Below are 26,991 nucleotides of genomic sequence, written 5' to 3'. Positions count from 1 at the left end.
TATAATGCTTTTCTATTGACAGAATGTTCAGCAGTTTCCATGGTGACACAATGCACACAAACGCAAACACTGGGAAAATGTTTTAAGATTGTCTGAAAACTCAAGAAAAAACAAACAAAATGGATTTAAACGACACATTTTCAGGAGCCTGTGATCAATATGAGAGTTCATGATCCTGTTAAGGAGTTTGATTTTTAATAAAAAGGTGAGCGTGATTAACTTGTGACTGTATATGATGCGTGAGACAATGTTTAAAAGCACAAATCACCTCTCCTGTTGTAGTTCCAATCAAATCAGCTCTTTCTGGTCAGATAGTGTTCAAATGAAGCTCAGGTTAAATCTAACTTGATTAACTGAACTTCTGACAGAGTAGTGCTTCCAGTTAGCTTCACTGCCCCAGAGAATATTGATGACATCAGCTGAAAGTATCAGGTGTGTTATCTGGTTCAATAGGTTTATTACAAAAAGAACAGAATAACAGTCAGAAGTGTGTGAGTTTGGTACAGTGAAGCCGTTTGTAGCCACAGCAGCCGAGGTAAGTTTTTATAATTTAGCCTTCTTTTGGTGGGATACTATCTGTGGTTAATTCATTAATATTTATCATATAGTTTTACATCAGTTAAATGGCAGTTTGTGAACAAAAAAGAAAAGAACAAAATACAGGAAGTAGCAGTAGAGTTCTAAAACAGAATACCTCAACCTGAAAATTCTATCCAAAATGCAGCAACAATTTAAACAAAAGAAAGGTAATTTTTCTGGTCATTTAAACATTCATTGACCAAATTAAAGGTATTTTAAAGATATTCGTGTAATTGTAACTATTGTGGAATTCAGTGGTCAGTAAGGCCTTCTCTGCTGGCCTAAAATAATCTCTGAATCACAGACTGATATTAATTATATTATTATTTAATAATTCCAAATGGTCTGTTCACTTCCTTTCAGAGCTTTTCTGATAGTTGTGCTGCTTCCAGACATGTATTTTTATATTAAAGCATTTAACCAATCACATTTTAGCCATCATTTGTTGCCAGGCAAGGTCAGTGTGCCTGAGGCCTTCACAATCCATTCTGAAGGCCCTCGAACACAAAATAAATGTCGGCGAAACTGTTGCTTCATCCAATCAGATTTTGAGTTGTTATCACCAGGGCCTTCCAGCAGGTGTACGGAGACGTCACCAGATTCAGACCCGCTGATTGGACAGTCAGAGAGCGAAAAAGCCAAAGAAGCAAACTGCATCTGTAAGTAGCAGAATACGCGAATTAAAATTATATATATAGAGAGAGAACCCCGAGCCCGTGGGGCAGGGTGTCTGGAAAGCGCGATCGAGCTACAGCTGTGCTTCGCTCCTTGAGGCGTGGAGCTCTGCAGTCACCCAACGGTCTACGTGTGAGCACCTCTGGGGCCGTTTGACACTCAGTCCTGGTTTAGTCCTGGTCCAGTCCAGGTCTCCTCATGTCTCAGGTCACTATAGGACAGTACTGGAGATATCATGAGCCTATGCAGGTTGTTTTCACCATTTCCAATAGCTCCAGTTTGACATTTAAGTTGTAGCTATTTTATATTTGTTATTTTTCATATGTCACATCGGGAGAAATAGGTGAACGGCTTACCCTTGCATACCACGCTCACTACACCTCTGATTGTGGCTACAGGAGTTATCTGTCTGCAATGCAACGTCTCTTTATACTGTATTTCTGTATAAGATGCTTTTATAACCATAAAATAGTTAGTGACGAGTGGACTGTTTCAGACAGAGCACTACTGAAGGCCAAGGTGTGAAATATTTAAGATTTGACCAAAAATCCGGCTTAGTCCAGTTTTGTCATTTTGTTGAAGTTTATAATTTTACTTCTTGGTTGGACATGGGCAGCAGACATATTTTGAGTTATGTTACATAGCAACCATAATGTAAACAAGGACCAAACCTGTCTACATTATACAGCAGTTAGGATTTGACAAATACAAATAAATGACAACACCTTTATTGCGTTAAATGAAGGTTTAAACTGTCAGAAAAATGTCTTTCTGGTGCGTAAATTCTCTCTGCATTTTGGATGGAGTTGATGACACTTGCTGACACAGGTAGAGGTAATCCATTTATATATTTCACAACTATTCCATGTATTTTCCAATTGTTGTGAACTAAATTTCTTCACAAACTGCAACTTAAAGAAGTTATTTGCAAAATAGTTTCTTTTAGCTTTCTTCCATGTTAAAATGTTGGCATGTCTCATCAGAAACATGCCTGAAGAGGTTTTAGATGTCATTCATGCATGTTTGAGTAATCTAGCGATCTTTCCTGGCCCCTGTTTGAACCCTCCTTATGGTGAGCTGTATGATTCTTTGTAACACTCAGCCCACAAGCCAGGTCGGTGTAAAAAATGTTAGATTTGACCAGCAGGACTCTAGCGTAGCCTGCTTTACGAGGACACATAAGTGTGTGTGGTGCAGAGGCAATACACGATCATAATAATAAAACCTGCAATAATTAACTGAAGATACAAGTCAGGCTGTGTCATTACTCACTTCTCACGCACACAAGACATTTCAAATCCAACAGTCGACACAAGAGCTGCTCAGAAAGGACCAAAGTACAACACCGGACCCACCCAGAGCACTGACTGTGGTGAGTACAGCTGTCATCCACGACAACAGAACACAATCTCAATACTCACATTAAATAAGCACTGTATGATTTAGGTCATATAACTCTTCTATGAATCACAGGACATACTAATATGAATGTGATTTTCAACATTAAATTGCAGTACTTTCTTATATATTGCCATGTGGCCTTATATCTGTGTAATTCCTCATTCGTCCATCGTGCTCCATGGGCGTGACTAGTCTATGTGCTCTTATACTGACTCAACTCTGATGACTTTTTTAGTATTGATACCTGCTGAAATGAGTATCTACTTTTGATACTAGTTTTAATATCAATTAGTATCTGATTTTCTATCCTTTTGAAAACACTACTACAATCATGTTCTGAACTGAATGTGATTCTTGTGTTAGTTTAGCAGAGCAGATTTCAGTCTTCTCAGGACATATTCAAACACAGATACAGACATGTGGAAGTCTTTATGCTCTGTTATTTATAGTAAGCTGTTAAAAATGTTTTGACTTGTTAAATGTAAGGGGCAGAATATAATTTAAGAGTTATACGCAGCTATTTGAAAAGACTGTGATTATAAGGTCATGTCATACGCCTCTATAACTTCATCTGTCTGTGTCTCTGTGGTTTCTTATTCTTTATTAAACACGTTAAGTCTTTAATTTAAACATCACAAAAATGAAATATATGGGTGACAGCACATCGAGAATGCCAAGTCGTCTTATCTTGGAAGCTAAGCAGGCCAGGGTGGGGAGGGGTTAGTACTTGCCAGGTCCAAGCCTCTCGTCCATAAGTCCACATCAGGGCAGCTGTGACTACAAGAGGTGGTTTGCAGATTCTAGAATGTGATGATGTTATTGCCCCAAACAGTTGGCAAGAGTCACACTGAATATCTAAAATGTAAATTCACAAATGTTTTCACATTTCACAGGATCATCTTGGTTTGAAGCACTGACACTTTGTCACCACTCTTCCCTCTGTCCTCAGGCTCAGAATGGCTGCTGCTGTGAAGTTTGAGGACCAGTTCCTCTGCTCCATCTGTCTGGATCTGTTCACTGAACCAGTGACCACCTCATGTGGACACAACTTCTGCAAACAGTGTCTCTCTGAGCACTGGGACACCAGCGCCCCCTGCAGGTGCCCTCTGTGTAAAGAGCTGTTCCACATAAAGCCAGAGCTCAAAGTGAACACGCTGCTCTCAGAACTGCTCTCTCAGTTCAAACAGGAAACAGGAAGTAGTTGTGAACAAGAGTCCAGAGCAGGAGAAGTGTCCTGTGATTACTGCACTGATCCCAAACTGAAGGCGCTGAAGTCCTGCCTGGTCTGTCTGTCCTCATACTGTGAGACGCACCTCCAGCCTCATCTGAACGTGCCTGGGCTGAGGAGCCACCAGCTGATCCAACCTGTGGACAACATGGAGGAGAGGATGTGTCCCCAACACCACAGACCTCTGGAGCTCTTCTGCTGCAACGACCACCTCTGCGTCTGCACCATGTGCTCTGTTTTAAAGCACCAGTCCCATAAGTTTGTGACTCTGAAGGAAGAGTTCGAGCGGAGAAAGGCCTCACTGCAGCAGACTCAGGAGCAAAGCCTGCACATGGTGGAGCAGAGGAGGCTGAAGATCCAGGAGCTCCAGAGCTCAGTGCAGCTGAGTGAGAGAGCAGCCCACACAGAGATGGCCACAGGGCTGCAGGTCTTCAGTGCTCTGATAGAGTGTGTTGAGAGGAGCAGAGAGGCCTTCATACAGGAGCTCCAGGAGAGGCAGAGACAGACCCAGAAACAGGCTGAAGCCCTGATCCTGGAGCTACAGCAGGAGATCTGTGCTCTGCAGCAGAGAAGCACTGAGGCAGAGACACTCCAACACTCTGAAGACCACCTGCACTTCCTCCTGCACAGCACTGCACTCACGCCCCCTACTGGCCTGAAGGACTGGAGCAGAGTGACACTGGACTCAGAGGCGTATCAGGGGACTGGAGCCCGGGCTCTGGCTGAGCTGGACGACAGTCTGAAGGAGACACTAAAGAAAACCATCTCTGAAGAAAAAATGAAGATGGTTAAGGCCGAACTGAGGAGAGTGAGACAGTTTGCTGTGGACCTCACTCTGGACACAGACACAGCTAATGTTAATCTGTTTGTGTCCAAAGATCTGAAGCAGGTTCATCACACGGATCAGAAGAACTTCAGAGACAGTCCTCAGAGATTTTCATGGAAAAATGTTTTAACAAAGCAGAGATTTTCTTCAGGAAAATTCTACTTTGAGGTTCAAGTCAAAGGGAAGATTTCATGGACTGTGGGAGTGGCCAAAGAATCTGTTCAAAGGAAAAAGAACTTTATGCAAACTCTGACCAGTGAATATGGATACTGGTGCCTTTATATGAGAAACATAGATGAGTATGAGGCTTGTCCTGACCCTCCAGTCCGTTTGACTCTGAAGTGTCCTCCTCAAAAGTTGGGCGTGTTTGTGGACTATGATGAGGGTCTGGTCTCCTTTTATGATGTTGATTCTGCAGATCTCATCTACTCCTTCACCAGCTGCAGCTTCAATGAGAACCTGGTTCCATTTTTAAATCCATGTTATAATTTTGATGGTAAAAACTCTGCTCCTCTGGTCCTTACTGCAGTGAAAAAGTGGTATTAAAATATCACCAATGATGATCATTTAGCAGGCCATTATTTAATGAAGAACTAATTTCTTATTTCTACTATTACTAGGTTATTACCATTGTGCTTTTCAATGAAGATAATGTTAAATATTCATCCATCATGTAAGTGGAGTACTGAACACATTTTGAATATTGTTAGTCCAAAAAAAACATTCACAGAGAAAGTGTCTGATTGTGTCATTTACTCTTTTTTATTTAATAGTACACTCAGAGCAACTTAAACACAGACTGAGGAGGCTCTAAAGTAGCTTAGAAACATGACTAATGAGACAATGTATGAAACCACTGTTTGCATCACCTCTGCAATAAACATATGACAAAAAAACAGGACTAATTAAAGAGTATTTGTTTTACCTCTGTGATGTGTTCACAAAGCTTTGAGAGTGAAATATAAACTTTGGCCAAATTAGGCAGCAGACCATGGCTGAATGAACAAGTTAGTGTACTTGTTTATGCAGATTAGTTAGCATATAGTACCCCTGTGCTCTTGAGCAAGTCATCTTTACAGGCCTCAAACATAAACAATATGGTGAAAACACACTGCCTAGATAGATAAATAGATAGATATAGATATAGATAGATATTCTTAAGTTTGTGCATGAAAAAAATAAAATGCACATTAATACTCAGTGGCACTTTGTTAGTAAGCAAAATGCAAGGCAAACCTACTAGTTTAAATAATTCTGATAGCACCATTTGTCTGACAGATACACTGAGTGCACTGTGCATGTTTTTGTAAAGCAGTGAGGATCAAAGTGATGTTTGCTCCTGTTGGAATGATTTTGGCTGCTGTTGCCTTTATTCAGAAAAACACCATAAATAACTGTATTAGGTCATAACTTCAGAATTCATTAGTGCTAAAGACTTGAAATTGAACAAATTATAAACTAATTTAATTAAAATGCCCAAATCTTTGAAAGTGTGTTTATAAGGTGTTTTACAGCTGTATAATTATTTTAAAACAATAAACTAAAATGTAACAGTAAGATAAATGACAGTTAATTAAAAATCTATTTAATCTATTTTTCTCCCCTCACGTGCATGAGCATGTGCATGTGTGCACGTACAGTGACAAACCCTGCAGGCCAAACCAGTAAACCTACAGGAAACACTGTGGGTATGTTTGTGTAATGTGCAACCTGCACTTCCTCCTGCACAGCACTGCACTCACGCCCGCTACTGGCCTGAAGGACTGGAGCAGAGTGACACTGGACATAGAGACGTGTGGGAGGACTGCAGCCCGGGCTCTGACTGAACTGGAGGAGAAACTCACTGCAGAAATACACAAAGTGGACAAACTGAGGAGACTGAGACAGTTTGCTGTGGACCTCACTCTGGACACAGACACAGCTAATGTTAAACTGTCTGTGTCCAAAGATCTGAAACAGGTTCATGAAACAGATCAGTGGAACTTCAGAGAAAGTCCTAGTATTTTCTTTGCGAAACATTTTATCAAAAGAATGTTTTTCTTCAGGCAGGTTCTACTTCGTGGTTCAAGTCAAAGATAAGACTGTGTGGGTTTTAGGAGTGGCCAAAGAGTCTGTGGACAGAAATAAAATTGGCAATCTGAACAGTAAATATGGATACTGGTGCTTATGCCTAGAAAACAAACAGGTGTTGACTACTGACTCTATATTAAATGGTCAGTGTATGAATCTGTGTGATATGTGGTGATCATTTGCTGTTACATCATCTAAAGTCCATTGAGGAGCACTATTTTGGGATTATTTTGGGATTAAACATAGTTTTTGGGGACTGTTGTGTAGAATTATAATATTACTGTTTACTGTCTATATTTTCTTCAGTTATATATCACATGTTTAAATTTGTTATCATGATGGTTTATCCACAGTGATGATTTGAAAACTTCAACTGATCTAGAATTCCACTGTTGATATTTTGCAGTGATCACGCTTTGGAGGGGGTTCTATAATGCTTTTCTATTGACAGAATGTTGAGCAGTTTCCATGGTGACAAAATACACACAATAACAAACACTGGCAAAATCTTTTAAAACTGATTGAAAAACACAAACAAATGGATTTATCAGTTACTGTATCTTTGTCAGATGTTTCCCAAATGGCTGAGCCGTACTTGGGTTGAATTAAATACTGAATTGTCACTGGTCTCTCTCCTTTTTTTGGATCATGTGAAAGTTTAGATTTCAAGCTGTGACATTTACTGTTATAGAGAAGAAAAAAAAACATCACAACTTAATGATGATTCATAATTACTGACAGCATGATCAATAACAGTGAAATCTTTAAAGGGACTCTACACCTGCGTTTTTTCATTTAATAAAAGCTACATTTATTAACAGCACAAACTTGACAAATAAATAAAGTTGTATAAAGTGCTTTTAAACTCATCATTGTGAATAATTAGGATGCTTTGATAGGAACAGGTTTGGATTCTAAATAAGTTTTGGACCAGTGTGAAAAGTTTAAAAATTAACCAGTTCTGTTTTTCATGTTTTTCAGACAGTAAAAGTCACGTACAGCTTCTTTAATTCTCAGCATCAATCACTATTGCTCTAGTGTGTAACTGTAATTTTATGAAGTCAAAGTTTCTGAATGATAAAGGATGTTTTTTTGTGATATAAACACTTTTTGAAATATTCACAATTGATGATTAAAGGAATATTCTTGACATCCCAGAGTGGAAGAATAATGGACATTCAAGTTTCTTTTTGTGTTTGTCTTGAATAAATATTTATAATGTTCAGTGATTTGTCTTGTTTTTAAAGAGGGAGTATTACACTTCTATGGGGCATTAACTGCTCACACAAAACACATTTAGATCACCGAGTTACTTCTTATTGTTTTGAAAATGCTGTATTCACTGTAAAGAATGTTCACATTTTTAAGTTTCAGTTTAGTTTTTGACACTCTGATGAGCCCCTCCTCCTTAGCTCACTGCACTAAGTCACTCCCCCTTCAGAGCACTATCACAACACATTCAGCGTGCATCTTCGCTAATGAAACTACTGCACGTCGCATCAGGTTTGTGAAGTTGTAGTCTATTGTTTTGTGTCATGTTTTTATAAATACATGACTGTAAGGAGGGTTTGAATAGAGCCTGAGACAGATCACAAGATTACTCAAACACACATAGATGACATCTAAATCCTCTTCACGCATGTTACTGAAGAGGGAATAATGCTGTCTCCAAAAACTACATTTACCATAATACCCCCTCTTTAATGATTTTGACAACAAGTTTTACTAATAGAACCAAATCCACCAGGTTAAATCAGGAGGAGCAAAGATNATCAGTAACCGTATCATAATGTTTCTCAGATGTTTCCCAAATCATTGAGCCGTACTTGGGTTGACTAAATACTGAATTGTCACTGGTCTCTCTCCTTTTTTCGGATCATGTGAAAGTTGGAATTCAGAGATGTGACATAATTAACAGCATGAGTGAAATCTTTAAAAGGACTCTACACCTGCGTTTTTTCATTTAATAAAGCTACATTTTATTAACAGCCCAAACTTGAAAAATAAATAAAGTTGTATAAAGTTCTTTTAAACTCATCATTGTGAATAATTACGATGCTTTGATAGGAACAGGTTTGGATTCTAAATAAGTTTTGGACCAGTGTGAAAAGTTTAAAAATTAACCAGTTCTGTTTTTCATGTTTTTCAGACAGTAAAAGTCATGTACAGCTTCTTTCATTCTCAGCATCAATCACTATTGCTCTAGTGTGTAACTGTAATTTTATGAAGTCAAAGTTTCTGAATGATAAAGGATGTTTTTTTGTGATATAAACACTTTTTGAAATATTCACAATTGATGATTAAAGGAATATTCTTGACATACCAGAGTGGAAGAATAATGGACATTCAAGTTTCTTTTTGTGTTTGTCTTGAATAAATATTTATAATGTTCAGTGATTTGTCTTGTTTTTAAAGAGGGAGTATTACACTTCTATGGGGCATTAACTGCTCACACAAAACACATTTAGATCACCGAGTTACTTCTTATTGTTTTGAAAATGCTGTATTCACATAAAGAATGTTCACATTTTTAAGTTTCAGTTTAGTTTTTGACACTCTGATGAGCCCTCCTCCTTGAGCTCACTGCACTAAGTCACTCCCCCTTCAGAGCACTATCACAACACATTCAGCGTGCATCTTCGCTAATGAAACTACTGCACGTCGCATCAGGTTTGTGAAGTTGTAGTCTATTTGTGTCATGTTTTTATAAATACATGACTGTAAGGAGGGTTTGAATAGAGCCTGAGACAGATCACAAGATTACTCAACACACATAGATGACATCTAAATCCTCTTCACACATGTTACTGAAGAGGGAATAATGCTGTCTCCAAAAAACTACATTTACCATAATACCCCCTCTTCAGTGATTTTTGACAAAAAGTTTTACTGATAGAACCAAATCCACCAGGTTAAATCAGGAGGAGCAAAGATCTGATGGGACTCACACACATGATAATAAAACCTGCAATAACTTTCATTTCATCATAAACACAAAGTGACTCGAGGCAGGTCACGCCCACAACCAGTCCAGACCCAACAGACGTCACATGATCACACTTCCTCAAAACACAGAACCATTTTGATCCAACAGTCGACACAAGAGCTGCTCAGAAAAGACCAAAGTACAACACCAGACCCACCCAGAGCACTGACTGTGGTGAGTACAGCTGTCATCCACGACAACAGAACACAATCTGAATCATTTAGGTTATTCAATACTCCTCTGTGGATAACTACAGTCTTTTTGGTCTCTTAGGACACATTAAAGCTGTTATCCGTGTGGTTTAGACGTCTACAAACATGTTCTGAACTGAATGTGATTCTTGTGTTAGTTTAGTCGTGCAGATTTCAGTTTCCTCCGGAAATATTCAAACACAGATACAGACGTGGAGAAGGCAGCTGTCTTCATGTTAAAAGTGTTCACTATATACTGGTATTTAAAGAGTCCAGTTGTTTAAGATTAGATTAGAAATTAGAAATACTTTATTATCCATAGGAAATTCATTCATGTGAAGTGTACAATATTATACTCTTTCTCAAGTCTTTGGAAATCACATTTTATACATTTAAAGTAGTTTCCTGGATGGTGGCTTTCCTTCATCTTTTCCATAGATCAGAAGTTGGTCTCAACGTGGAACAACATAACACAGTTTCATAGTGTTTCCAAACAATAACATAGAACAGCTTCAACCAGCTCCTTGCCGTTTCTAAGAAATGTTACAGTGAGTAGCATTTCCCCCCTTTATTTTAGTTTTACTGAATATATACTTAATATTCTTATGGTTTTAGGACTTATGGCCATAAAAAACAAGTTGAGTTTAGTTTCACTTTGTCTTCCCAGCTCAGTTCAAATAGGTCAGAATAGTGTCCTGTGCTTTCAGGCTCTGCTGGTCCACTCCTCTCACTCAGCTCTGACTGGGTGCAAACAACAGAGTTTCAAGTGGAGCGTCCAATCTCTGAACTAGTTTGACTTTTGGGTTCATAGTCCAGTTTTCACAGCTTCAGTCCCTCTACTTCACGTTCTGTTTATGGTCTGTGCTGCACAGACACTGACTGTAACATTTCACAGGATCATCTTGATTTGAAGCACTGACACTTTGTCACCACTCTTCCCTCTGTCCTCAGGCTCAGAATGGCTGCTGCTGTGTGAAGTCTGAGGACCAGTTCCTCTGCTCCATCTGTCTGGATCTGTTCACTGAACCAGTGACGACCTCATGTGGACACAACTTCTGCAAACAGTGTCTCTCTCAGCACTGGGACACCAGCGCCCCCTGCAGGTGCCCTCTGTGTAAAGAGCTGTTCCACATAAAGCCAGAGCTCAAAGTGAACACGCTGCTCTCAGAGGTGGTCTCTCAGTTCAAACAGGAAACAGGAAGTAGTTGTGAACAAGAGTCCAGAGCAGGAGAAGTGTCCTGTGATTACTGCACTGATCCCAAACTGAAGGCGCTGAAGTCCTGCCTGGTCTGTCTGTCCTCATACTGTGAGACGCACCTCCAGCCTCATCTGAACGTGCCCAAGCTGAGGAGCCACCAGCTGATCCAACCTGTGGACAACATGGAGGAGAGGATGTGTCCCCAACACCACAGACCTCTGGAGCTCTTCTGCTGCAACGACCACCTCTGCGTCTGCACCATGTGCTCTGTTTTAAAGCACCAGTCCCATAAAATTTGTGTCTCTGAAGGAAGAGTTTGAGCGGAGAAAGGCCTCACTGCAGCAGACTCAGGAGCAGAGCCTGCACATGGTGGAGCAGAGGAGGCTGAAGATCCAGGAGCTCCAGAGCTCAGTGCAGCTGAGTGAGAGAGCAGCCAACACAGAGATGGCCACAGGGCTGCAGGTCTTCAGTGCTCTGATAGAGTGTGTTGAGAGGAGCAGAGAGGCCTTCATACAGGAGCTCCAGGAGAGGCAGAGACAGACCCAGAAACAGGCTGAAGCCCTGATCCTGGAGCTACAGCAGGAGATCTGTGCTCTGCAGCAGAGAAGCACTGAGGCAGAGACACTCCAACACTCTGAAGACCACCTGCACTTCCTCCTGCACAGCACTGCACTCACGCCCCCTACTGGCCTGAAGGACTGGAGCAGAGTGACACTGGACACAGAGACGTATGAGGGGACTGCAGCCCGGGCTCTGGCTGAACTGGACGACAGTCTGAAGGACACACTAAAGAAAACCATCTCTGAAGAAAATAACTGAAGTGACAAACTGAGGAGAGTGAGACAGTTTGCTGTGGACCTCACTCTGGATCCAGACACAGCTAATGTTAAACTGTTGTGTGTCCAAAGATCTGAAACAGGTTCATGAACACAGATCAGTGGAACTTTCAGAGAAGTCCTCAGAGATTTACTTGGTTAAATATTTTATCAAAACAGAGTTTTTCTTCAGGTGTGTTCTACTTTGAGGTTCAAGTCAAAGATAAGTGTGTGTGGGTTTTAGGAGTGGCCAAAGAGTCTGTGGACAGAAAAAAAACTGGCAATCTGAACAGTAAATATGGATACTGGTGCTTATGCCTAGAAAACAAACAGGTGTTTGTTTCTTACTCTCCACCTCGAGTCCCTGTGTCCCTGAAATGTATTCCTCAGAAGGTGGGGGTATTTGTGGACTATGACGAGGGTCTGGTCTCTTTTTATGATGCTGATTCTGCAGATCTCATCTACTCCTTCACCGACTGCAGCTTCAACCAGAAAGTGTTTCCATTTTTAAATCCTTGCTATCATAATAATGGTATCAACTCTGCTCCTCTGATCTTAACAGCAGTGGAGAAGTGACCAAGTATCACAGATCTTCAGTTTGTGAACTTTTGTTCCAGTGAAAGTACACAGTTTTAAATCTGAACACAAATGTTGATTCAAAGTCTATGAGTAGATCAAATGATTAACCAAACACTACTGACTCTATATTAAATGGTCAGTGTATGGATCTGTGTGGCATGTGGTGATCATTTGCTGTTATATCATTTAAAATCTAAAGAAGTATTTTTGGGATTATTGTGGGATTAAACATAGTTTTTGGGGACTGTTGTGTAGAATTATAATATTACTCTTTACTGTCTATATTTTCTTCAGTTATATATCACATGTTTAAATTTGTTATCATGATGGTTTATCCACAGTGATGATTTGAAAACTTCAACTGATCTAGAATTCCACTGTTGATATTTTGCAGTGATCACGCTTGGGAGGGGGGTTCTATAATGCTTTTCTATTGACGGAATGTTCAGCAGTTTCCATGGTGACACAATGCACACAATAGCAAACACTGGCAAAATCTTTTAATACTGACTGAAAAACACAAACAAATGGATTTATCAGTTACTGTATCTTTGTCAGATGTTTCCCAAATTGCTGAGCCGTACTTGAGTTGAATAAATACTGAATTGTCACTGGTCTCTCACCTTTTTTTGGAGCATGTGAAAGTTTAGATTTCAAGCTGTGACATTTACTGTTATAGAGAAAAAAAAAACAAAAAACATCACAACTTAAAGATGTTTCATAATTACTGACAGCATGATCAATAACAGTGAAATCTTTAAAAGGACTGTACACCTGCGTTTTTTCATTTAATAAAGCTACATTTTATTAACAGCACAAACTTGACAAATAAATAAAGTTGTATAAAGTGCTTTTAAACTCATCACTGTGAATAATTAGGATGCTTTGGTAGGAACAGGTTTGGATTCTAAATAAGTTTTGGACCAGTGTGAAAAGTTTAAAAATGAACCAGTTCTGTTTTTCATGTTTTTCAGACAGTAAAAGTCACGTACAGCTTCTTAATTCTCAGCATCAATCACTATTGCTCTAGTGTGTAACTGTAATTTTATGAAATCAAACTTTCTGAATGATAAAGGATGTTTTTTTGTGATATAAACACTTTTTGAAATATTCACAATTGATGATTAAAGGAATATTCTTGACATCCCAAAGTGGAAGAATAATGGACATTCAAGTTTCTTTTTGTGTTTGTCTTGAATAAATATTTATAATGTTCAGTGATTTGTCTTGTTTTTAAAGAGGGAGTATTACACTTCTATGGGGCATTAACTGCTCACACAAAACACATTTAGATCATCGTGTTACTTCTTATTGTTTTGAAAATGCTGTATTCACTGTAAACAATGTTCACATTTTTAAGTTTCAGTTTAGTTGTTGACACTCTGATGAGCCCCTCTCCCCTTAGCTCACTGTGCTAAGTCACTCCCCCTTCAGAGCACTATCACTACACATTCAGCGTGCATCTTCGCTAATGAAACTACTGCACGTCGCATCAGGTTTGTGAAGTTGTAGTCTATTGTTTTGTGTCATGTTTTTATAAATACATGACTGTAAGGAGGGTTTGAATAGAGCCTGAGACAGATCACAAGATTACTCAAACACACATAGATGACATCTAAATCCTCTTCACACATGTTACTGAAGAGGGAATAATGCTATCTCCAAAAACTACATTTACCATAATACCCCCTATTTAATGATTTTGATAATAAGTTTTACTAATAGAACCAAATCCACCAGGTTAAATCAGCAAAGATCCGATGGGACTCACACATATAATAACTAGAAAAGCACTCAGAGAGCGCAGACCTCCGCCAAGGACTACAGTCCCCCTCATATTAATTGTGTTTTCCATAAATATTTGTCTCGTATCTTTCAATTTGGAATATGAAAGAGGATCCCATTGTCCATCCCTGAGTCAAATTTCATGGTCAATAATTAAACCGAGATATTGAGGAACAAAATTTTTGGCCCCATTTACCACAATGTTAACTAAAATTTCAAAGTGATCCAGAATCCAGGATTTCTTCCGGATCACCCCCAAAATGAAATCAGTTCTTCCTTTTCACATTTCCAACAAATCCTGAAAATTTCATCAAAATCGGTCCATAACTTCTTGAGTTATGTTGCTAACAGACAAACAAACAAACAGACAAACAGACAAACGCCGGCAAAAACATAACCTTCTTGGCGGAGGTAATAAAACCTGCAATAACTTTCATTTCATCATAAACACAAAGTGACTCGAGGCAGGTCACGCCCACAACCAGTCCAGACCCAACAGACGTCACATGATCACACTTCCTCAAACACAGAACCCGTTTTGAATCCAACAGTCGACACAAGAGCTGCTCAGAAAAGACCAAAGTACAACACCAGACCCACCCAGAGCACTGACTGTGGTGAGTACAGCTGTCATCCACGACAACAGAACACAATCTGAATCATTTAGGTTATTCAATACTCCTGTGGATAACTAGAGTCTCTTTGGTCTCTTAGGACACATTAAAGCTGTTATCCGTGTGGTTTAGACGTCTACAAACATGTTCTGAACTGAATGTGATTCTGTCTTTATGTTAAAAATATTCACCATATACTCGTAATAAAAGTGTCCAGCCCTTTTAATTGCAAGTGTGCAATATTATACTCTTTCTCAAGTCTTTGGAAATCACAGTCTAAAAAATATGAAGTAGTTTCAGAGTAGTTTCAAAACAATAACATAGCTTTGACCAGCTTGTAGCATTTTCTAAGAAATGTTACTGTGAATAGTATTTCCCCTGTTTGTTGAAACATTTTTATGTTTCTTTTTTTTTTTTTTGGCCATAAAACAAGTTGAGTTTAGTTTCACTTTGTCTTCCCAGCTCAGTTCAAATAGGTCAGAATAGTGTCCTGTGGCTTTCAGGCTCTGCTGGTCCACTCCTCTCACTCAGCTCTGACTGGTGCAAACAACAGAGTTTCAAGTGGAGCGTCCAATCTCTGAACTAGTTTGACTTTTGGGTTCATAGTCCAGTTTTCACAGCTTCAGTCCCTCTACTTCACATTCTGTTTATGGTCTGTGCTGCACAGACACTGACTGTAACATTTCACAGGATCATCTTGATTTGAAGCACTGACACTTTGTCACCACTCTTCCCTCTGTCCTCAGGCTCAGAATGGCTGCTGCTGTGAAGTCTGAGGACCAGTTCCTCTGCTCCATCTGTCTGGATCTGTTCACTGAACCAGTGTCCACTCCATGTGGACACAACTTCTGCAAACAGTGTCTCTCTCAGCACTGGGACACCAGCGCCCCCTGCAGGTGCCCTCTGTGTAAAGAGCTGTTCCACATAAAGCCAGAGCTCAAAGTGAACACGCTGCTCTCAGAGGTGGTCTCTCAGTTCAAACAGGAAACAGGAAGTAGTTGTGAACAAGAGTCCAGAGCAGGAGAAGTGTCCTGTGATTACTGCACTGATCCCAAACTGAAGGCGCTGAAGTCCTGCCTGGTCTGTCTGTCCTCATACTGTGAGACGCACCTCCAGCCTCATCTGAACGTGCCTGGGCTGAGGAGCCACCAGCTGATCCAACCTGTGGACAACATGGAGGAGAGGATGTGTCCCCAACACCACAGACCTCTGGAGCTCTTCTGCTGCAACGACCACCTCTGCGTCTGCACCATGTGCTCTGTTTTAGAGCACCAGTCCCATAAGTTTGTGACTCTGAAGGAAGAGTTCGAGCGGAGAAAGGCCTCACTGCAGCAGACTCAGGAGCAGAGCCTGCACATGGTGGAGCAGAGGAGGCTGAAGATCCAGGAGCTCCAGAGCTCAGTGCAGCTGAGTGACAGAGCAGCCCACACAGAGATGGCCACAGGGCTGCAGGTCTTCAGTGCTCTGATAGAGTGTGTTGAGAGGAGCAGAGAGGCCTTCATACAGGAGCTCCAGGAGAGGCAGAGACAGACCCAGAAACAGGCTGAAGCCCTGATCCTGGAGCTACAGCAGGAGATCTGTGCTCTGCAGCAGAGAAGCACTGAGGCAGAGACACTCCAACGCTCTGAAGACCACCTGCACTTCCTCCTGCACAGCACTGCACTCACGCCCCCTACTGGCCTGAAGGACTGGAGCAGAGTGACACTGGACACAGAGACGTATGAGGGACTGCAGCCCGGGCTCTGACTGAACTGGACGACAGTCTGAAGGAGACACTAAAGAAAACCATCTCTGAAGAAAAAATGAAGATGATTAAGACTGAACTAAGGAGAGTGAGACAGTTTGCTGTGGACCTCACTCTGGACACAGACACAGCTAATGTTAATCTGTTTGTGTCTGATGATCTGAAGCAGGTTCATCACACGGATCAGAAGAACTTCAGAGACAGTCCTCAGAGATTTTCATGGAAAATTGTTTTAACAAAGCAGAGATTTTATTCAGGAAAATTCTACTTTGAGGTTCAAGTCAAAGGGAAGATTTCATGGACTGTGGGAGTGGCCAAAGAATCTGTTCAAAGGAAAAATAATTTTATGCAAACTCTGACCAGTGAATATGGATACTGGTGTCTTCATATGAAACACACACATGAGTACAAAGCTCGTTCTGACCCTCCAGTCCCTTTGACTCTGAAGTGTCCTCCTCAGAAGGTGGGGGTGTTTGTGGACTATGACGAGGGTCTGGTCTCCTTTTATGACGCTGATTCTGCAGATCTCATCTACTCCTTCACCGGCTGCAGCTTCAACGACAAACTGTTTCCATTTTTAAATCCATGTGATAATTTTGATGGTAAAAACTCTGCTCCTCTGGTCCTTACTGCAGTGGAGAAGTGACTCTGGCATTCAGAACTCACCAATATTGATCATTATTTAGTGAGCTGATAATATGAAGTGAAGGCTTGAACACTCTTGTAAAGTCAGACTAAAATGCCTTGTGTTGACGGCTGCAGAATCAGTCCAGTCAAAATCGCAATATGAAAAGATGCAATCAGTAAATCATAAAGGATGCAATTTTTGAAGTATCATAATTTCCTCCACAAATATCCTGTTTTATTCGTCATAAAAAATGTCATACCTTGTAGTTTGAAGATCTGTGATTCTTGTATTGTTTTGTCAGCTCACATTTCAATCTTTTTGTCAATTCTCCAGGACATGTTCAAAGGCCCTATATTACACAAAATTGACTGTTGTGAGCTTTAAGACATGTTAGAATGTTGTTTCCTCACCATAAACAGACCTGGAGTCACATATTGTTTCATTCACACGTTTGAGTAATCCTGAATTATCAGTCTGTCTACATCAACAAAGTTTATAGCTACTTTTTACCTTTTGTTCAGAAGAGGTTGGCAATTCCAGAGCTGAAATTATCCCAATGATTCTAGTGAAGCTGCGTGGAGTTTAAAAACACAGTGGAGCAGTTCCTGTGAGAAGATTTGAGGGAAGAACACAACCTAAATCTGCAGGGTTTGTGTGTTAAACATGTGAATGAAACAAAATGCAACTCCAGGTCTGTTTGTGATGAGGAAACAACATTATATCAAAGATCAGAAAATATCCTAATATGGAACCTTTAAAATGTGAACTTTGAACAGAATCCTATCATTAAAGCATTAATCAGTAACCGTATCATAATGTTTGTCAGATGTTTCCCAAATTGTTGAGCCGTACTTGGGTTGACTAAATACTGAATTGTCACTGGTCTCTCTCCTTTTTTCGGATCATGTGAAAGTTTGGCATTCAAGATGTGACATTTACTGTTATAGAGAAAAAACATCACAACTTAAAGATGTTTCATAATTACTGACAGCATGATCAATAACAGTGAAATCTTTAAAAGGACTCTACAACTGCGTTTTTTCATTTAATAAAGCTACATTTTATTAACAGCCCAAACTTGAAAAATAAATAAAGTTGTATAAAGTGCTTTTAAACTCATCATTGTGAATAATTAGGATGCTTTGGTAGGAACAGGTTTGGATTCTAAATAAGTTTTGGACCAGTGTGAAAAGTTTAAAAATGAACCAGTTCTGTTTTTCATGTTTTTAAGACAGTAAAAGTCATGTACAGCTTCTTTAATTCTCAGCATCAATCACTATTGCTCTAGTGTGTAACTGTAATTTTATGAAGTCAAAGTTTCTGAATGATAAAGGATGTTTTTTGTGATATAAACACTTTTTGAAATATTCACAATTGATGATTAAAGGAATATTCTTGACATCCCAAAGTGGAAGAATAATGGACATTCAAGTTTCTTTTTGTGTTTGTCTTGAATAAATATTTATAATGTTCAGTGATTTGTCTTGTTTTTAAAGAGGGAGTATTACACTTCTATGGGGCATTAACTGCTCACACAAAACACATTTAGATCACCGAGTTACTTCTTATTGTTTTGAAAATGCTGTATTCACTGTAAAGAATGTTCATATTTTTAAGTTTCAGTTTAGTTTTTGACACTCTGATGAGCCCCTCCTCCTTGAGCTCACTGCACTAAGTCACTCCCCCTTCAGAGCATTATCACAACACATTCAGCGTGCATCTTCACTAATGAAACTACTGCACGTCACATCAGGTTTGTGAAGTTGTAGTCTATTTGTGTCATGTTTTTATAAATATATGACTGTAAGGAGGGTTTGAACAGAGCCTGAGACAGATCACAAGATTACTCAAACACACATAGATGACATCTAAAACCTCTTCACGCATGTTACTGAAGAGGGAATAATGTTATCTCCAAAAACTACATTTACCATAATACCCCCTCTTTAATGATTTTGACAACAAGTTTTACTGATAGAACCAAATCCACCAGGTTAAATCAGGAGGAGCAAAGATCTGATGGAACTCACACATATAATAATAAAACCTGCAATAACTTTCATTTCATTATAAACACAAAGTGACTCGAGGCAGGTCACGCCCACAACCAGTCCAGACCCAACAGACGTCACATGATCACACTTCCTCAAACACAGAACCCGTTTTGAATCCAACAGTCGACACAAGAGCTGCTCAGAAAAGACCAAAGTACAACACCAGACCCACCCAGAGCACTGACTGTGGTGAGTACAGCTGTCATCCACGACAACAGAACACAATCTGAATCTAGGTTATACAATACTCCTGTGTGGATAACTAGAGTCTCTTTGGTCTCTTAGGACACATTAAAGCTGTTATCCGTGTGGTTTAGACGTCTACAAACATGTTCTGAACTGAATGTGATTCTTGTGTTAGTTTAGTCGTGCAGATTTCAGTTTCCTCTGGAAATATTCAAACACAGATACAGACGTGGAGAAGGCAGCTGTCTTCATGTTAAAAGTGTTCACTATATACTGGTATTTAAAGAGTCCAGTTGTTTAAGATTAGATTAGAAATTAGAAATACTTTATTATCCTATAGGAAATTTATTCATATGAAGTGTACAATATTATACTCTTTCTCAAGTCTTTGGAAATCACATTTTATACATTTAAAGTAGTTTCCTGGATGGTGGCTTTCCTTCATCTTTTCCATAGATCAGAAGTTGGTCTCAACGTGGAACAACATAACACAGTTTCATAGTGTTTCCAAACAATAACATAGAACAGCTTCAACCAGCTCCTTGCCGTTTCTAAGAAATGTTACAGTGAGTAGCATTTCCCCCCTTTATTTTAGTTTTACTGAATATATACTTAATATTCTTATGGTTTTAGGGACTTATGGCCATAAAAACAAGTGAGTTTAGTTTCACTTTGTCTTCCCAGCTCAGTTCAAATAGGTCAGAATAGTGTCCTGTGGCTTTAATTCTCTGCTGGTCCACTCCTCTCACTCAGCTCTGACTGGTGCAAACAACAGAGTTTCAAGTGGAGCGTCCAATCTCTGAACTAGTTTGACTTTTGGGTTCATAGTCCAGTTTTCACAGCTTCAGTCCCTCTACTTCACATTCTGTTTATGGTCTGTGCTGCACAGACACTGACTGTAGCATTTCACAGGATCATCTTGATTTGAAGCACTGACACTTTGTCACCACTCTTCCCTCTGTCCTCAGGCTCAGAATGGCTGCTGCTGTGAAGTTTGAGGACCAGTTCCTCTGCTCCATCTGTCTGGATCTGTTCACTGAACCAGTGTCCACTCCATGTGGACACAACTTCTGCAAACAGTGTCTCTCTGAGCACTGGGACACCAGCGCCCCCTGCAGGTGCCCTCTGTGTAAAGAGCTGTTCCACATAAAGCCAGAGCTCAAAGTGAACACGCTGCTCTCAGAGCTGCTCTCTCAGTTCAAACAGGAAACAGGAAGTAGTTGTGAACAAGAGTCCAGTGCAGGAGAAGTGTCCTGTGATTACTGCACTGATCCCAAACTGAAGGCGCTGAAGTCCTGCCTGGTCTGTCTGTCCTCATACTGTGAGACGCACCTCCAGCCTCATCTGAACGTGCCCAAGCTGAGAAGCCACCAGCTGATCCAACCTGTGGACAACATGGAGGAGAGGATGTGTCCCCAACACCACAGACCTCTGGAGCTCTTCTGCTGCAACGACCACCTCTGCGTCTGCACCATGTGCTCTGTTTTAAAGCACCAGTCCCATAAGTTTGTGACTCTGAAGGAAGAGTTCGAGCGGAGAAAGGCCTCACTGCAGCAGACTCAGGAGCAGAGCCTGCACATGGTGGAGCAGAGGAGGCTGAAGATCCAGGAGCTCCAGAGCTCAGTGCAGCTGAGTGAGAGAGCAGCCCACACAGAGATGGCCACAGGGCTGCAGGTCTTCAGTGCTCTGATAGAGTGTGTTGAGAGGAGCAGAGAGGCCTTCATACAGGAGCTCCAGGAGAGGCAGAGACACAGACCCAGAAACAGGCTGAAGCCCTGATCCTGGAGCTACAGCAGGAGATCTGTGCTCTGCAGCAGAGAAGCACTGAGGCAGAGACACTCCAACACTCTGAAGACCACCTGCACTTCCTCCTGCACAGCACTGCACTCACGCCCCCTACTGGCCTGAAGGACTGGAGCAGAGTGACACTGGACACAGAGACGTATGAGGGGACTGCAGCCCGGGCTCTGACTGAACTGGAGGAGAAACTCACTGCAGAAATACACAAAGTGTTTAAGGACAAACTGAGGAGAGTGAGACAGTTTGCTGTGGACCTCACTCTGGACACAGAAACAGCTCATGTTAATCTGTTTGTGTCTGATGATCTGAAGCAGGTTCATCACACAGATCAGAGGAACTTCAGAGACAGTCCTAGGAGATTTTGTTCTTACAGTGTTTTAACAAAGCAGAGATTTTCTTCAGGCAGGTTTTACTTCGAGGCTCAAGTCAAAGGGAAGACTTTATGGACTTTAGGAGTAGCCAAAGAGTCTGTGGATAGAGGCAACAAAATGCCTTTGAATAATAAATATGGATTCTGGTGCCTTCATAAAAAAAATTACAAGTGTGAGGCTTATTCTGACCCTCCAGTCTCTGTGTCCCTGAAGTGTCCTCCTCAGAAGGTGGGGGTGTTTGTGGACTATGACGAGGGTCTGGTCTCCTTTTATGACGCTGATTCTGCAGATCTCATCTACTCCTTCACCGGCTGCAGCTTCAACGACAAACTGTTTCCATTTTTAAATCCATGCAATAATGTTGATGGTAAAAACTCTGCTCCTCTGGTCCTTACTGCAGTGGAGAAGTGACTCTGGCATTCAGAACTCACCAATATTGATCATTATTTAGTGAACTGATAATATGAAGTGAAGGCTTGAACACTCTTGTAAAGTCAGACTAAAATGCCTTGTGTTTACGGCTGCAGAATCAGTCCAGTCAAAATCGCAATATGAAAAGATGCAATCAGTAAATCATAAAGGATGCAATTTTTGAAGTACCATAATTTCCTCCACAAATATCCTGTTTTATTCGTCATAAAAAAATGTCATACCTTGTAGTTTGAAGATCTGTGATTCTTGTATTGTTTTGTCAGCTCACATTTCAATCTTTTTGTCAATTCTCCTGGACATGTTCAAAGGCCCTATATTACGCAAAATTGACTCTTGTGAGCTTTAAGACATGTTAGAATGTTGTTTCCTCACCATAAACAGACCTGGAGTCGCATTTTGTTTCTTTCACAAGTTTGAGTAATCCTGAATTATCAGTCTGTCTACATCATCAAAGTTTATAGCTACTTTTTACCTTTTGTTCAGAAGAGGTTGGCAATTCCAGGGCTGAAATTATCCCAATGATTCAAGTGAAGCTGCGTTGAGTTTAAAAACACAGTGGAGCACTTCCTGTGAGAAGATTTGAGGGAAGAACACAGCCTAAATCTGCAGGGTTTGTGTGTTAAATATCTGAATGAAACAAAATGCAACTCCAGGTCTGTTTGTGATGAGGAAACAACATTATATCAAAGATCAGAAAATATCCTAATATGGAACCTTTAAAATGTGAACTTTGAACAGAATCCTATCATTAAAGCATTAATCAGTAACCGTATCATAATGTTTGTCAGATGTTTCCCAAATTGTTGAGCCGTACTTGGGTTGACTAAATACTGAATTGTCACTGGTCTCTCTCCTTTTTTCGGATCATGTGAAAGTTTGGAATTCAAGATGTGACATTTACTGTTATAGAGAAAAAACATCACAACTTAACAATGTTTCATAATTACTGACAGCATGATCAATAACAGTGAAATCTTTAAAAGGACTGTATACCTGCGTTTTTTCATTTAATAAAGCTACATTTTATTAACAGCCCAAACTTGAAAAATAAATAAAGTTGTATAAAGTGCTTTTAAACTCATCACTGTGAATAATTAGGATGCTTTGATAGGAACAGGTTTGGATTCTAAATAACGTTTTGGACCAGTGTGAAAAGTTTAAAAATGAACCAGTTCTGTTTTTCATGTTTTTCAGACAATAAAAGTCATGTACAGCTTCTTTAATTCTCAGCATCAATCACTATTGCTCTAGTGTGTAACTGTAATTTTATGAAGTCAAAGTTTCTGAATGATAAAGGATGTTTTTTTGTGATATCAACACTTTTTGAAATATTCACAACTGATGATTAAAGGAATATTCTTGACATCCCAAAGTGGAAGAATAATGGACATTCAAGTTTCTTTTTGTGTTTGTCTTGAATAAATATTTATAATGTTCAGTGATTTGTCTTGTTTTTAAAGAGGGAGTATTACACTTCTATGGGGCATTAACTGCTCACACAAAACACATTTAGATCACCGAGTTACTTCTTATTGTTTTGAAAATGCTGTATTCACCATAAAGAATGTTCACATTTTTAAGTTTCAGTTTAGTTTTTGACACTCTGATGAGCCCCTCCTCCCTTAGCTCACTGCACTAAGTCACTCCCCCTTCAGAGCACTATCACAACACATTCAGCGTGCATCTTCGCTAATGAAACTACTGCACGTCGCATCAGGTTTGTGAAGTTGTAGTCTATTTGTGTCATGTTTTTATAAATATATGACTGTAAGGAGGGTTTGAATAGAGCCTGAGACAGATCACAAGATTACTCAAACACACATAGATGACATCTAAATCCTCTTCACGCATGTTACTGAAGAGGGAATAATGCTGTCTCCAAAAACTACATTTACCATAATACCCCCTCTTTAATGATTTTGACAACAAGTTTTACTAATAGAACCAAATCCACCAGGTTAAATCAGGAGGAGCAAAGATCCGATGGGACTCACACATATAATAATAAAACCTGCAATAACTTTCATTTCATCATAAACAGAAAGTGACTCGAGGCAGGTCACGCCCACAACCAGTACAGACCCCACAGACGTCACATGATCACACTTCCTCAAACACAGAACTCATTTTGAATCCAACAGTCGACACAAGAGCTGCTCAGAAAAGACCAAAGTACAACACCAGACCCACCCAGAGCACTGACTGTGGTGAGTACAGCTGTCATCCACGACAACAGAACACAATCTGAATCATTTAGGTTATTCAATACTCCTGTGTGGATAAATACACTCTCTTTGGTCTCTTAGGACACATTAAAGCTGTTATCCCTGTGGTTTAGACGTCTACAAACATGTTCTGAAATGAATGTGATTCTGTCTTTATGTTAAAAATATTCACCGTTTACTCATAATAAAAGTGTCCAGCCCTTTTAATTGCAAGTGTGCAATATTATACTCTTTCTCAAGTCTTTGGAAATCACAGTCTAAAAAATATGAAGTAGTTTCAGAGTAGTTCAAAACAATAACACAGCTTTGACCAGCTTGTAGCATTTTCTAAGAAATGTTACTGTGAATAGCATTTACTCTGTTTGTTTAAACATTTTTTTGTTTTTTTGGCCATAAAAACACGACTTATGTTTCACTTTGTCTTCCCAGCTCAGTTCAAATAGGTCAGAATAGTGTCCTGTGGCTTTAATTCTCTGCTGGTCCACTCCTCTCACTCAGCTCTGACTGGTGCAAACAACAGAGTTTCAAGTGGAGCGTCCAATCTCTGAACTAGTTTGACTTTTGGGTTCATAGTCCAGTTTTCACAGCTTCAGTCCCTCTCCTTCACGTTCTGTTTATGGTCTGTGCTGCACAGACACTGACTGTAACATTTCACAGGATCATCTTGATTTGAAGCACTGACACTTTGTCACCACTCTTCCCTCTGTCCTCAGGCTCAGAATGGCTGCTGCTGTGAAGTCTGAGGACCAGTTCCTCTGCTCCATCTGTCTGGATCTGTTCACTGAACCAGTGTCCACTCCATGTGGACACAACTTCTGCAAACAGTGTCTCTCTCAGCACTGGGACACCAGCGCCCCCTGCAGGTGCCCTCTGTGTAAAGAGCTGTTCCACATAAAGCCAGAGCTCAAAGTGAACACGCTGCTCTCAGAGGTGGTCTCTCAGTTCAAAACAGGAAACAGGAAGTAGTTGTGAACAAGAGTCCAGCGCAGGAGAAGTGTCCTGTGATTACTGCACTGATCCCAAACTGAAGGCGCTGAAGTCCTGCCTGGTCTGTCTGTCCTCATACTGTGAGACGCACCTCCAGCCTCATCTGAACGTGCCCAAGCTGAGAAGCCACCAGCTGATCCAACCTGTGGACAACATGGAGGAGAGGATGTGTCCCCAACACCACAGACCTCTGGAGCTCTTCTGCTGCAACGACCACCTCTGCGTCTGCACCATGTGCTCTGTTTTAAAGCACCAGTCCCATAAGTTTGTGTCTCTGAAGGAAGAGTTTGAGCGGAGAAAGGCCTCACTGCAGCAGACTCAGGAGCAGAGCCTGCACATGGTGGAGCAGAGGAGGCTGAAGATCCAGGAGCTCCAGAGCTCAGTGCAGCTGAGTGACAGAGCAGCCCACACAGAGATGGCCACAGGGCTGCAGGTCTTCAGTGCTCTGATAGAGTGTGTTGAGAGGAGCAGAGAGGCCTTCATACAGGAGCTCCAGGAGAGGCAGAGACAGACCCAGAAACAGGCTGAAGCCCTGATCCTGGAGCTACAGCAGGAGATCTGTGCTCTGCAGCAGAGAAGCACTGAGGCAGAGACACTCCAACACTCTGAAGACCACCTGCACTTCCTCCTGCACAGCACTGCACTCACGCCCCCTACTGGCCTGAAGGACTGGAGCAGAGTAACACTGGACACAGAGATGTGTAGGAGGACTGCAGCCCGGGCTCTGACTGAGCTGGAGGAGAAACTCACTGCAGAAATACACAAGGGCAAACTGAGGAGAGTGAGACAGTTTGCTGTGGACCTCACTCTGGACACAGAAACAGCTCATGTTAATCTGTTTGTGTCCAAAGATCTGAAGCAGGTTCATCACACGGATCAGAAGAACTTCAGAGACAGTCCTCAGAGATTTTCATGGAAAATTGTTTTAGCAAAGCAGAGATTTTCTTCAGGAAAATTCTACTTTGAGGTTCAAGTCAAAAGGAAGATTTCATGGACTGTGGGAGTGGCCAAAGAATCTGTTCAAAGGAAAAAGAACTTAATGCAAACTCTGACCAGTGAATATGGATACTGGAGTCTTCATATGAAACACACACATGAGTACAAGGCTCGTTCTGACCCTCCAGTCCCTTTGACTCTGAAGTGTCCTCTTCAGAAGGTGGGGGTGTTTGTGGACTATGACGAGGGTCTGGTCTCCTTTTATGATGTTGATTCTGCAGATCTCATCTACTCCTTCACCAGCTGCAGCTTCAAGAGAACTGTTTCCATTTTTAAATCCATGTGTAATTTGATGGTAAAAACTCTGCTCTCTGCGTCCTTACTGCAGTGGAGAAGTGACTCTGGCATTCAGAACTCACCAATATTGATATTATTTGTGAGCTGATAATATGAAGTGAAGGCTTGAACTCTTGTAAATCAGACTAAAATGCTTGTGTTGACGGCTGCAGAATCAGTCAAAAATCGCAATATGAAAAGATGCAATCAGCAAATCATAAAGATGCAATTTTGAAGTATATAATCCTCCACAATATCCTGTTTTATTATTCATAAAAAATGTCATACCTTGTAGTTTGAAGATCTGTGATTCTTGTATTGTTTTGTCATCTCACATTTCAATCT

At 40.6% G+C, this 26,991-nt stretch overlaps 1 protein-coding gene and 4 pseudogenes across 1 annotated transcript; all 5 read left to right on the top strand.

Annotated features, from left to right (window-relative positions):
• Window positions 1-2,551: 2,551 nt before the first annotated feature.
• On the top strand, window positions 2,552-5,648 carry LOC129409556 (E3 ubiquitin-protein ligase TRIM21-like). The gene is made up of 2 exons (XM_055155991.1): window positions 2,552-2,626; window positions 3,605-5,648. The coding sequence occupies exon 2, from the start codon at window positions 3,612-3,614 to the stop codon at window positions 5,253-5,255; it is 1,644 nt and encodes a 547-aa protein (XP_055011966.1). The 5' UTR covers window positions 2,552-2,626; window positions 3,605-3,611; the 3' UTR covers window positions 5,256-5,648.
• Window positions 5,649-6,410: 762 nt separating this feature from the next.
• Window positions 6,411-13,159, top strand: LOC129409414 (E3 ubiquitin-protein ligase TRIM39-like; annotated as a pseudogene).
• Window positions 13,160-14,804: 1,645 nt separating this feature from the next.
• On the top strand, window positions 14,805-18,793 carry LOC110153454 (E3 ubiquitin-protein ligase TRIM21-like; annotated as a pseudogene).
• A 582-nt stretch (window positions 18,794-19,375) lies between these two features.
• LOC129409487 (E3 ubiquitin-protein ligase TRIM39-like) lies at window positions 19,376-23,600 on the top strand (annotated as a pseudogene).
• A 435-nt stretch (window positions 23,601-24,035) lies between these two features.
• On the top strand, window positions 24,036-26,755 carry LOC129409413 (E3 ubiquitin-protein ligase TRIM39-like; annotated as a pseudogene).
• Window positions 26,756-26,991: the final 236 nt, after the last annotated feature.

This window comes from Boleophthalmus pectinirostris, unplaced genomic scaffold, assembly GCF_026225935.1.
Source record: "Boleophthalmus pectinirostris isolate CB_2022bp ecotype Guang Dong unplaced genomic scaffold, ASM2622593v1 HiC_scaffold_2, whole genome shotgun sequence".
NCBI lineage: Eukaryota > Metazoa > Chordata > Actinopteri > Gobiiformes > Gobiidae > Boleophthalmus > Boleophthalmus pectinirostris.
Note: the sequence above shows the minus strand (reverse complement) of the source record. Positions and strands in the feature narration are given on the sequence as shown.

What these genes read in the sequence shown, in the direction of transcription:
- LOC129409556 (XM_055155991.1), top strand. Translation starts at nt 3,612, where the DNA reads ATGGCTGCTGCTGTGAAGTTTGAGGACCAGTTCCTCTGCTCCATCTGT.